General features: G+C 34.5%; 1 protein-coding gene across 4 annotated transcripts in view; it reads left to right on the plus strand.

Moving 5' to 3' along the window:
• The window catches only part of LOC147074264 (phospholipid-transporting ATPase ABCA3-like), a 104666-nt gene that overhangs the window by 27583 nt on the left and 62992 nt on the right, over nucleotides 1–14091 (plus strand). For all 4 annotated transcript variants that reach the window (XR_015070315.1, XR_015070316.1, XR_015070313.1 and 1 more), the window contains exons 13-16: nucleotides 212–439; nucleotides 1374–1512; nucleotides 8170–8416; nucleotides 10521–10603. Coding sequence is in view for 1 of the 4 variants with exons in the window: in XM_085944053.1 (XP_085800179.1) it covers nucleotides 212–439; nucleotides 1374–1512; nucleotides 8170–8416; nucleotides 10521–10603 (697 nt within the window). In the remaining 3 variants the exon portion in view is untranslated. The remainder of the gene's footprint in view (nucleotides 1–211; nucleotides 440–1373; nucleotides 1513–8169; nucleotides 8417–10520; nucleotides 10604–14091) is intronic.

Here is a 14091-nt window from a genome sequence, read left to right on the forward strand (position 1 = left end):
CGAAAAATAGTGGGGATATGTACCTAAAATTTTGTATGCTTTTTTTATAAAAATAAAATTCTCCTGATTTTTAAAATAAAGGTCTTTAATTCTTGGACAACCCTCATATGTAAGTAAAATGAAATTGCACCAAGTGAACGATATAAATAAATGTCATATTGCACTCTATTTTCCACCAAATTACATATTGTGTGTATATTTTATTCGGCAGATTAAAGGCATCAGCCATGCGGTGGCTGTGAGAGAGAGTGATGACATTCTGGCGAGCGTGAAATTATCAGGGAAGAGCAATAAGATGTGTGGGCAGCTGTCGTGCGGCATGCGGCGACGGGCTCAGCTGGCCATGGCGCTGGTGGCCAAGGCGTCTGTGCTCATCTTGGACGAGCCCACATCAGGCCTGGACCCCGAGTCCCGCCGAGAACTCTGGGATATACTACTTGTCAGTATTGTATTCTAGTTATGATTTAATGTGGTTAACTGAAAGTGTGCATTTTTATTTTAATGATTCCAATTTATTGTTGAGTTTTAGTGATATCCTTAGGCAACTTGTATTTCATTACTACAGGGGGTCCTTGTTATTCGAGGGTAATTGCAACTGAAAAATATTTAATTAACCATTTCTTTTATTCAACGAATAATTCACAAGATTTAAGAATGTACTATTCTAATTATTGAACATACATAATTCTGAAGACACTCATGAGAAAATATAGCCAATAGAAAAAATCTTTTTCGAAAAATGTAAGTAGCATAGTGGTTATGCACAGGGCGCAAAACCCAAGAGACGCTGGTTCGTTTCCAGCCGGGTGTTTTTTTCTATTGGCTATATTTTCTCATTAGTGCTTTCTGAATTATGTATGAAAAATACCTCTTAAAGCGAAATCCGCTTGAAACGAGGACCAAAATGACTTAGTAAATGGGTTTAATTGGGACATGTTTAGAAAAGAAAAAGACACGTGAGCAAGACAGAAGTAGCGTAGGATTGTGTGATTGAAAGATTGAAAATAACAGCTGACGACTGTGAGCTATTGCGCTTTTGTTTTTTTATGTGTTTTTGTAGTTTTTTTTGCATTATCCTGCAAATTCATAACTAGATCACTAATACTCGGATAATGAGGACACCTTGTATCACTCGAGAATGGCACGATTAGCATTTGGCAGATTAGTTATTTCACTTTTAATTTTACAATTTGACGCTAGACTGAACGGAAGAATTTGGACTATGACAAGATAGAGTCATATGAACATTTAGCATTACAACACTTGACGACGATGCCGCATTGAATCGTATTGCCTGAGGAATTCCATCAAGTGTTATCCAAGTTGCTTTATACCTAATAAGTGTATGAATTTGGATATGTATTATCTTGCAGAAATTTAAAGAAAGTCACACCATACTGATGTCGACACATTCTTTGGAAGAAGCCGACGTTCTTGCAGACCGCGTGGTAATCATGAACCACGGACGGCTCAAGTGTTACGGAACATCCATGTTTCTGAAAAAGGCATACGGTTAGTAAATACAATAAATTGTACCGCTTTACGCATTCACAGGTCAATCAACAAAACTTTCAGCTTAATTTCGTAAGAAAAACAAAGAGTTTTATAATTCAATAATTAAATAATTACAAGATAAAAAGAACTTTTTATATACAACATTTATAAATTTTCTGTTGAATCATATAAACTTGACTTGACTAGCTTAAACGATCAAAAAAATTTGTACTTGATAGAAATACTGAATAATGAAATGTTATTTCATATTAATTTCCATAGTAACGCACGTATATATTAATAATTTAGTTGCTAGGACCCCCTAGCAACCAATAATGGTATCGAAATAACTTTTCATACAAAACAGAATGAACTGAAAATGAATTAAATTCTACTTAAAGATGGCTAAAAGTATTAAAAAAATGCATTGGCATCGTGTTCTGATATATTCTAAAAGTTTCAAATGTCTAGTCAAAGGGCTAGTCGGGAAGTTAGTTTAAAATCGATTCCAAGATTTGTACTGGATAAATAAGATTACAAGCTAAGAAAAATATTAAATATCGCATACCTACGTACGTAATCATTAGGGGCCGGATTTATATGCTAGTGCATGTTTTGTTAGGGTGTATGCACAGATACGAGAGTTGCACAGAAATTCGTTTTGAAAGACACAGAATCCAAAAATAAAATTTTATTGTGCATATACCTACATGCATATTTGGGACGTTAGAGCATATATGAGACATTGGTGCATATTTCATACGAGGGTGGGTCAATAAGTCCTTAGAAAAGCCGACAGGTGGCGCGACTAGTACTGTAAGCGGTTTGTTTTCATGCAGCGGCACTACCGATTCAGTATGCTGCAAAGTTTCAATCAGATTGGTCGGGTTGTTGTGTGTTTCTCGTACATTTAAAAAAAAAAATTTGCTTGTTTACAAAAATGGAGAAAATTGAGTTTAGAGCTGTTATTAAACATTTTAATATAAAAGGGTTAACAGCAAAGGAAATAAAAAATGAGTTGGATTTAGTTCACGGCACATCTGCTCCTTCACTTGCAACTATTTATAACTGGTTAAATGAATGTAAACGTGGTCGTACATCAACAAAGGATGAACCACGCTCAGGACGTCCTGTAGAGGTGACTACACCAGAAATGATCAATAAAATCCACGATATGGTGTTAAGTGACCGAAGATTAAAGTTGAGTGAGATAATTGAGGTTACAGGGATCTCAAAAGGTAGCGTCATTTCTATTTTACATGACAAATTGGGCATGAAAAAAATTTCTGCAAGATGGGTTCCGCGTTTGCTCACAGTCGACAATAAACGCAATAGGGTGGTGGCCTCTAAAGCCCTGTTGTCGCTCATGCAACGCAATCCGGATGAATTTTTTCGTCGCTTTGTGACTGTAGATGAAACATGGATACACCACTATACTCCCGAGACGAAAGAACAGTCAAAGCAGTGGATTGCGAAAGGCGAACCATGTCCAAAGAAGGCGAAAACCGTAAAATCAGCTGGTAAGGTTATGGCTACTGTATTTTGGGATGCACGTGGAATTATTTTCGTTGACTATTTGGGAAAAGGAAAAACAATAACAGGGGATTATTATGCATCTTTATTGGACCAGCTAAAAAACGAAATTGAAGAAAAACGGCCTCATTTAAACAGGAAAAAAATCCTCTTTCATCAGGACAATGCCCGTGTTCACACATGTTTACGATCAATGGCTAAAATTGAAGAATTGAAGTTCGAATTGGTCGACCACCCACCGTATTCGCCAGATTTAGCCCCCAGTGACTTTTTCCTTTTCCCAAACTTAAAAAAATGGCTAAGTGGACAACGTTTTTTTTTCAAATGAAGAAGTCATCGATCGGACAAATGCTTATTTTGAGGACCTTCCGAAAACTTATTTTTCTGACGGTTTAAAAAAAATTGAGAAACGTCTAACCAAGTGTATTGAGCTCCAAGGAGATTATGTTGAGAAATAAAAAAAAAATTCAAAAATAAAAACTGTTTTAATGCTTTTTTCTAAGGAATTATTGACCCACCCTCGTAAATAAATGCATATTTTAGGGCTTTGCATTTATAGTTTTAGTTTTTTTTAAATCATTTTATCCAAATATAACTAAATCAGGTAGGTACCAAGATAGTTTAGAATTTAGATGCACTTGCATTTTTTAATGGCATCCCCGAGCTGTGGATGTATCAGAAAAAATCAACTCTGGCACTTTTAAATTTTGCGCAATCACCTCTGTGGACGTTGAGGTCTTTTTTCGCTTTATCGAAATATAACTAAATTAGGTAGGTAGATAGTTTAGATGTACTTGCATTTTTTTAATGGTATCCCAGAAAGTCAACTCCGGCACCTTTATTTAAATTTTGCTCAATCACCTCTGCGGACGTTGAGAGGTCGTTTTCCGCACATAAACAAAATACAGACAGATTTGCGGAAAAATTAAATGTCTAAACAGATTGAAAAAAGATATTTTAACTTATTGTTTCGGACAAAAAACAGCAAATAATATTTAGGAATACCTAGTTAAGTGTGTCGTTTTTGTTTTTTTAAGTGGTGTTTAGTTTACATTGCGTTTCTTATTCAATTATTTTTAGTTAACCCGGCCGGCGCCGATGTCACACACCTTGTACAAATCGGCCAAATTCGCAATGCGCATGTGTATAAATCGATGCCACCGCGTCCATATTTATCATACGGGACTGATTTTTTCACGTAAATTTGGCCTGATTTGTCCTTCTCCTGCCACCTATGACATATTTTAAAAGCATTGGTTCTAAATATAAAATAATCACCAAAGTTTCGAACCAATTCGTACGGCCAAGTTTTGCCGGTCGACAGAAATCAGTTTGAACTGCGCGCCGCGACTGCGCAGTATACGACAGACTTTCAACCGAGCGGGCCATTGCGCGGGATTGTATTTATCGCATACAAGTTGAATATTTACCGCAATCGTTGATAAATACTTTTTTTGCTGTCTGGTGTACTTATCACATTAAAACTGGCATGATTAACTATTGAACGTATGATTTTATTTTATCGCGATTTTTAAAATACTTTTTGTACTGTCTACCGTGTCCCATTTTAGTGAATGTGAAAATTAATACTGATATCAATAACTATGGTGTGTGAGTTTAATGGTTTCTGTGATTTGGCGTTTCTTAATACTGTAGTTAAACATTTTAAAAACATTTCATAGTTTTATAGTGCGTAAATATGGAGGAAGAAAATGTGCGTACTAATGAGGAATTGGACTCAGATTATGACATGTCGGAAGAGGAATTGGAACAACATGAGACTGATCATGATGTTGACGATACGGACTCTGACGAGCCAATTGAATTTTTGCGGTCTTGGAGAACTGGTCCGTATATTCCAATAGTTCACGAATTCAATGATTGTCGATCTGGCGTGACATCGAACGACTTGGACGAATCCTCTCCCGAATGTCTTTTCTTTGAACATTTTTTGAATAAAAATATAATGTCGGAAATAGTGAACCAAACGAATACATTTTTTAACCATTCGTACAGTGCGGGAGACCTCGGACCGAAATCGCGGTCACACAATTGGACAGACACGTCAGTGCCGGAGTTGTATACATTTTTTGCCGTATCAATGCTGATGACTCGAAATAAGCACACGTCGATAGAGGAACATTGGAGTACCGATCCTTACCTGCATGCAGACATTTTTGGGAAAATAATGGCTAGAAATCGATACCAACTTATTTTACAAATGCTTCATTTTTCTGATCCTAGTGTGACCGCCTCAAATGATAGACTAGCTAAAATTAGATTACTGTTAGAACACACAAGATCAATTTTTAGGGAAACGATGATACCGTATCAGAATCTTTGCATAGATGAGAGCATAATCGTGTTTAAGGGTAGATTAATTTTTAAACAATTCATTCCTTCCAAAAGACATCGATTTGGAATAAAAATGTTTGTGATGTGTGACGTAATGACAGGATATATCATTGACTTTATAATTTATTGTGGGGAAGGGACTGACATACAAGACAATGAAAATCTCGGTATTTCCGGTGCGGTAGTGACAACGCTAATGAAAGACTATATCGGGAAAGGTCACACCTTATGGTGTGATAACTGGTATTCGAGTCCGGCGCTCTTTAAATACCTTCACTCTCACAAAACGAATGCTTGCGGTACAGTGAGAAAAAATCGTAAAGATATGCCAGAGTTCAGCAAACTGAAAAAGGGAGATACCGAGGCTAAGTACAATAGTCCACTTTTGGCTCTGAAATGGCACGATAGGAGGGATGTTCACATGCTATCCACCCTCCACGATGCATCATTTGGACCAACGGGAAAAGTGAACTATAGAACTGGCGAAAACATTGAAAAACCAAAATGTGTTATAGATTATAACAAAAATATGGGTACGGTAGATAAGTCCGACATGATGCTTAGCAACTTGTCGTGTATGAGAAAATCGATCAAGTGGTATAAAAAGGTCGCATTCCACATGATCGACTTATATTTATTAAATGCTTTTTATTTATATAAATTTATTAAATCTGACAAAAAAACATTGGGCGATTTTCAACTCTGTGTAATAAAACAACTAGTGGACAAATATTGTGTGAGAATTTCAAATGCACCCCTGCCTAAGCCGACAGCGTCAACTAGCGATAATCCCGTACGATTATTGCCCAAAAGTGCAACGGGACATTTGCCAGAATACATTTTACCGACACAAAATACCGATAAGCCTAGAAGAAGATGTTTCGTATGCGGGAATTCTAAAAAAAATCCGAAAAAAACAAAACTCTCTCGCTATATGTGCCCAACGTGTGATGTTGCGTTATGTCTGTCACCTTGCTTTAAAATATATCACACATCTAAAGAATTTTAAAATAGGTTTATTATTGTATTTGTTTTTTTTTTAAATATGTGAGTTCGTGTTAATTTATCAATAATATTCAATAAGTGAAGTGTTTGTGTAGTTTAAATATATTAAAAGGGTCCCCTTTATATTTGTTTACGACTCAACCCGAAGACATTAATATGTGATTTATCGATATGCACTTGAAAATTAGTAACGCTCGATTCGTGAGAACGTATGCACAAGTGTCGAAATATTACACACCGCGCAGAGCTCTAACTAGTTGCTACAAAATGGCGACTTGCGGTAAGTTCTTTCAAATTTGGATAGCATTCGTTTGTTCGAGTGTTTCTGATATTATAACTGATTTATTACGGTTTTTTAGTGTGTCGAAATTATCTTAATGGCTTTGGGTTCTCGACTGGAGCTGTGACATATTTTTTATTGCTTTTTTTAGTATAGAACAAAGACGATAATGAAATTCATGCGTAGTTATGGTGCGTCATACGATTTTTGAGGCAGGTGCCGGGTTAAACAAACTTTTTGAAAATTGATTAACTTTATATTGATTATTTGTGTTTTTTTGTTATTGTATTATATTGATTAAGATTATTAATTTGTTATTCGATTTTATATCAGTAATATTGGGTGAAGTGAGTATTTACAATTTTTTTCATGAAAAATGACGATTTTTAACTGCATATTTCTTCGGTTTTAGTGCATATTTTAATGATTTTAAGTGCATACATGCATGCATATAATCATGTATTTTGTTGCATATAAATCCGCTCCCTAGTAATTATATTCAATGGCTTTCTTGTTGACATGTTATGACATTGTATTCGTGTAGTCATAATTAATGACTGTTGACAATTATTATTGACATTATAATATTATCGTATGTATTGTGTTTCAATCGAAAACAAAAAATCTCTTTTCTCTATTTGTGAGGTTGTCTGATATAGGTGTTCGCTAATTATTCCATCTCACCAATTCATTATCACATACAATAAATATTACAATAGTTATATAATAATATTCTCTACCGCTTCCCAAATATTATAACCTGAAAAGTATTCATAGGTCATATATATTTCTTGCAATGAATATTTTCAATCAAATTTCATTGCTTCCATCGATATTTTGACAGCTGTCAGTGGCGACGTGGTCATAAGAAAAGTAGTCTATGGTTAAGGTATCCTTTTTGGTGACTTAAGATAAGATTTGTAACTATGATTGTGCATGTCGCTCTTAGATCATTAATTAAATATACAATAACAATATTACTATGTCACCTCAAAGTCACTCGGATTGAAATGTTTCCTTTAGATAAAAAAAAAAATTCAAGCTTACAGCCAATTAGATGAGTAACACCGGAGACATTTTCTTTTTATCCTTACCTTTTCGCCCACGATGGCCGAGCGGGTATGCGCCGGCTTATGATGGCTTATGATGGCTTATGATGTAGTGGGTCCCGGGCTCGAATTCTGGGTCTGACAAATACACATTTTGTTTTTCAATGTGTGTTTTGAGTCAGAGTATGGACCTAATAGGTTGTGCAAATGGCTAACACCCATTTCTCGTAAAAACAAAAATCTTTTAATACAACCCCCCACCCTGTGGAGCCTCATAATATGACCTTAGGATCGGACGTGATTACAAAAAAATTTACATAACCATATTATAGTATAAAAACTCTAGAATTAAAATATATTTGAAATCTATTTTCTGTGAATCATTTATTGGCATGTCACTGGCCGTTTGATTATTTTGTAAAGTAGCTAATATTATTATCTTTTGATATTCAGGTACCGGATACAAACTATATCTCGTTTTGGAATCGGCGGAGACTGAAATTTTGTCGCGGATTGAAACGTCTTTCAAAGGCATGTCCATATCTTGCAGTAAAATGGAAAACGTTGTCGTCCTGAATATACCAGAGCAATCCAAAGACAACTTTCAACATATGTTTACCTTGCTGGAACAACATAAAGAGCAGTGGGGGATTGATACCATTGGGCTGTCGTCCACTACTCTCGAAGATGTCTTCTTAAGGTAGGACTGTTGCTGACGCTTGCTTTGATTCGTATGGAGATCAGCGGTACTAAAAGCAGTCAATGAATGTGAATGTACATTATGTTTGAGAAGTCCTTTCTCCTCGGATATTTCCATAAATATGCAAAATCAAAATTTGCTTGCTCGATGGTGACTGACCAAAGATAATATAAAGGCTCATTTAGACGAGTCACTGCAGATGATCATCCGCAGTGAATTGAATGCATGCGTTCATTTTTTGTTTACACGTGTCACTGAAAGTGAAATACAAAATTCATCCAAAATGGCGTCAAGTGAAATTACGCTGCAGGTTGGAATTCAAACAATTTGTGATTGTTTGTTATATGAATATTGAAATTTCATCGAGAGAAAGACGAATAAGAAAAAGAGTCGTTGGTGGATAAAACCATAGACTAATATACTAATGTACATGGGTAATACGACGTAATATCATGGGGATGTGATGACAGTTCTCAGGGGCTTGGAATCATCTGTAGTGAACACAAAATGATCGAAAAGTAGAACAAGTTGAACTTCAATCACTTTTGATTCCGGATGATCACTTTCGATGATTCGTTGACGAATGTGTATTTACACGAGTCACTGGGAATGATTCCTCAGCGATGATCGTCAAAAGTGAATCATGTAAACGGGACTTAAGCTGTCAAACATCTGAACGAAGCACAACAAATATAATGTTATTAAACGCTGAAATAAAAATGCTTTGTATTCAAAGATATTGATGATATCCTTCTTGTATAAAGTCTCAATGTCACTTATGTGTAACTGGAAATTGCTTCGGCGATTTTTATAGGGAAAATCACAGAGGACTCCATTTGGAGGAAGATTCAACATTTTTGTTTGCTATAGTGTTATAAGCATAAAAGAATTATTTTATACAACGAATTATCAGTGGTGCACAACCCTCCATGGCATTTATTGCGGTGCACAATTATTGAATATCTGAAAAAAAAATACTGTCCATAAAAATACGAAGGTGACATACATGTACAAAGTAATCGTATATTCTTGTCTACTTGTTCAACCCAACAGATTAAATACAAAATCCCCAGAAAACAATAAAAAATGAATTTTAAAACTGGGTTTAAATGCAAAGTTACCACTGTGCATAATAGTTATATAATGATGTGCAAATTTGATTTTCCATGAAATGACAAGGACAGTGACGTTTTTGCTTTTAAACACCACTAGTACAGGGTGGGGTGTGGGAACTTCCTTTTTTTAAAACGGTATGGTGAAGTTAGTGGAGGTCACAAAGGGGAGAGGAAGGGCTGGATTTAAGGTTTGTGTTTGTGTGATTATGTAACCCGACAAACATCATGTGAGCTGCTGGTTGACACCTTACCTAACGACGTACTTGTGCTCTTCTCTGACGAGGTACATTTTCATCTTAGTGGCTGTGTTAACAAACAAAATATGCGGTACTGGAGTGAAACAAATTCCAGGGTACTTCATGAGAGACCCCTTCATTCGGGTCGCGTCACGGTATGGTGTGCAATTTCAAGAGTAGGGATCATCCGCTCTTACTTTTTTCAAGATTCAACGGTTGTGCTGTAACCGTGAATTCAGACCGTTATTTGACAATGAACTAGACAATGTGTGGTTTCAGCAAGATGTGTGTCCCTGATAACTATCTTAGAAATAGAGACCATCAGTTGTTTATTCTCCCAAGGTGCAGAACCAACCTGCCACTGGTAATGCCAATTGGGAGGGCGATAACTATGTTCAACGAAATTGCTTCGGGTGTTGATATATTCCACCTACGTGAGAATGAGTTTACGTGGACGTTGTTTTATAAATTCTTAAAATATAGTTTGCTTAACTCATCCGGTGTACTTCCTTGTACCTATCTAATTTATCTACTGATCTATCTCTTTTTTTATGTAATACTGTTTTACATATATATCTTTGTTTCTAAATGTCATGTTGTGAACGTCTATAATTTGTAATGTCCACAATGTATTAAAAAAATATATAAATTGAATAAATTGAATGATACAGTTATAAATATGAACAGTTTATAGAAATTATGATTAAAATTTTTTTTTATGGGATTGTTTTTGATTTCAATGGATTATTCTAGGGTTACCAACGAATCGGAAGCCACTGAGACGGTCGAGCCTGGTGAAAACAACTCATCCAGTACTCTTGAAAGAAACACGGCAGGTATTTAACAGACATTTACATAATATATTGATTCTCCAAGCAGTGGGTCTTTCACCATTGAAATCAGTGGATACCTACATACCTTCATGATCACTTTGAATACAATAATATACGTACATAATTTGCAATCATCTTTATTTCTGACTATAAACTAATCACTAATATTTTTAATCAAACAATTTAATATATTTGACATATAAATTAGATTGATTAAATTTAATAGCCTGAATTCTAATGGATAGTTTTGTACTATTCCATTTTAGTCATTTTTTGCGACCCGGGTTTCACCTTTCAGCATCTTTAGGCACTATGTGCACTCACCAAAAGGTAAATACACACTGACAACGAATACAGTTAACCTTTCTAACGCGGCAACTGACTTTAGTCAGCCTATACGCGCGAGTCATCCGCGCGTCAGCTGACTAAAGTCATTTCGATTTTCGTTTGCCTAGTACTGCTTTCCGCCAGGCGCGAATAATTCGAATATTGATTTAATTTATTCAAAAATCATCCTTCTCTTGACATCTGTCAATGGATAGCCTAAACTTTTGTTCTATCTAATTTAAATAAATATTTTTCGGGAGCGTGTCTTGAATAAAAATATATCAGTCATCGGGCCAATTCAAATTTGCCGCGTATATAGTGTCTTATCGCTTCTTAGTGCATGTGCGCCAAAGACATTTGACTGACGTGTTTGTAACGATACGAGTTTGCGATATAATAAGTTATATTGTTTTTTAGTGATTGAAAAACTATTTGGTGCGTAAACTGTTAAATAGAATATTCGAAAGTTACATTGATCAAAGTGAATTTACAAAATATTTTTACAAAAGGAATGCTTTTGGAGATTGCATTCATTCGCCTATCTGCCAGTATATTATCCGCGAGTTTATAGTTTCGGAAAATAATTTGAACCAGGTGTCATTTAAATATACCTAGAAGTCCGCGATTTAATATGTCTCTTTGTTTATCATTGATTAACATTTTTAAATACTATTTTCTGGTTATAGTATTAGGTGAAACAGACAAAAATTATTTATTTACCCTAGTTATCAGCCATTTATAAAGAAAAGACACGAACACTCAGACGCCCGTTCCCGCATAAATGCGGAAATTGTCGTATTACGCAAACACCAGGTGCCGCGCTACTGAATTTTTATACACTGCGCGGCAAATCATCGTCTGCTGGTGTGAGACAGACACTTGAGAATTATTTTTTTCGTAATACTATTCAAAAGGGTTTGATTCATGACTACTATTTTTTTTATGTAGAATTCTTCTTATATTTATAGTCGAAAATAACTCGAGTTACTTACTATCACGTCATTATAATAAAATAAGAGATTACCTATTCTAGTACCAGGTTATTGAAGTAATATAATAAAAAAAAACAAATGAACTTGAAAATAAAATTGTGGTGACTATAAAGCATTTAGAAGTGCAAAAAGTGTTTGAAATTTAATATTTTACGAATTGTAATAGGTATTCGAAAAATAAACCATTTTGTTATATAAACTATGTGTCATTCGATTCCATTCAGTTCGGGGTCAATGGTAGGTACAAACCAGGCACTGGTGGTAAGTACATCACTCTCAAATAGCCAGTAGTTCTCAAGGATGATTTATTTATACTCGGCCTGCAGTGCTGCAATGTGTATGCGAGTTCAAACAAAAGTTACACAGTTTGAGATGTCCTGGATGCTATAAAAATGAGTTATTTATGACTGATATTTTTTCAACACACTCAACAAAAATGCTCATAAAAGTCATAAACCATATTATTATTCATTATGTGTATGACATATTTGTCGAAATGGTAGCCGGTAGACTATAAGAATACTGAACTGTTCTTACACTTGTTAATCTGTCATCGACGCATTAGTCCAGCACCATTTCGTAAGTGTCATGGCGCCGCTCGAGTAAGCTGGCATTTTTTCAATGAAGAAGTCTTGTTCGTGATTTCTTATCAGATTTAGGCGACGAATGTTTATTTTTAGAGTCACATAAAATATTAGGTTCTGTCATAATCATTTTTGAACTTGACTCCGATTTTTTACTACTCTATTTGTGTATGTTTGACTGACATTTATTACGATTTATTGATGCTTGAAATCACAACGCGCACTGTTGTACTAAGTCGGGATTCGTAACGCTTAGAAAGGGTTAAGGTGAAGCCTTTACTGAGCCGTTTTTAAAGAGGCACCTAGCGGAAAAATACGAAGCCTGCAATTTGAGATTTTTTTTTGATAATTTACAATTTCAACTGTATTAATTAATAAATATGTATCTGAAAAAATTAAAAAGAAAAATATTTTTTATTTTAAGTAAGTTTATTTTAAGGGGGGGCATGCTCAGTGTAGGTCAAAATGGAGCTTTTGTTCTATTTTCAAAGCATCACCCTGGACATACCTTAAACGTTGTAGATAATCTATTTATATAATTTTGATGCCTTATTATCCTTTATATTTATTTTAAACATTTGATGACTGCATAATGTATTTTTATTACATAAAATAGTGTTCTTTTAAACCTCTCGCTCTAATTTTTTAGAATATAGTCATATTTCAGTACATAAATGTGCAGTGGTGTTAAGATTTTTTACATTTATTAATTTTTAAACGCATTTATAAAACCATTAGTATAATTTATGACGAGATAATTTTAGTAAAATATTTACGATAAAAAATTATATTGATAATCTCTGTGATCCCAAATTTGACAAGAATTAGGCATTTTATTATTCAAAAAATCGGCAAGATTAACACATTTGAAGATAATTCTAACGATACTAATTATAAGCTATGTGTTTGACCATTCAAGTGTGATAAAAATCCTACGAATAATGATTGCTTTATAATAATTATTGACCTAAGAATAAGGTAGTGTTTTTTGAAATACGCCATTTCTTTTGTCATCCCCCAGTGGTTAAGCTACAACATACGGCCATAGCGATAAATTGACAAACTAAAATTGAAGTAGGGAGATACTAATATTTTTTATATCTATTTTAAAAAACATTGATTTTTATAAAAAATATAAATGTGTATAACTTGAATCCTTTTTATTTATATCAAATTTTTTTAATGTATGGTCCCAATATTGAAGCTGAAGTTTATCTTTGACTTAAAATAAAAAATGTTTTTCTTTTTAATGTTTTCAGACACATATTTATTAATTAATACAGCTGAAATTGTAAATTATCAAAAAAAAATCTCAAATTGCAAGCTTCGTATTTTTCCGCTAGGTGCCTCTTTAAAAATGGCTCGGTAAAGGCTTCACCTTAAAGACTGATATTATTGATATATCTCATTAATAGTTAATTCCATTAAATGCCCAATACGTTGCCATTGTTTTTCCTAGTATTGACGATTTTACATCTCTTGAATGTATTGTAATTGATTATTATCTAATGATCTAATATTGGGGTTTTGACTATGTGTACGCCTATTGATTGTATTATAAGCGATGGGGTTTTTTACAAACACTTCA

The sequence above is a fragment of the Rhyacophila brunnea genome, unplaced genomic scaffold (assembly GCF_057557595.1).
Source record: "Rhyacophila brunnea isolate RB1 unplaced genomic scaffold, BYU_Rbru_1.0 scaffold_16, whole genome shotgun sequence".
NCBI classification, from domain to species: domain Eukaryota; kingdom Metazoa; phylum Arthropoda; class Insecta; order Trichoptera; family Rhyacophilidae; genus Rhyacophila; species Rhyacophila brunnea.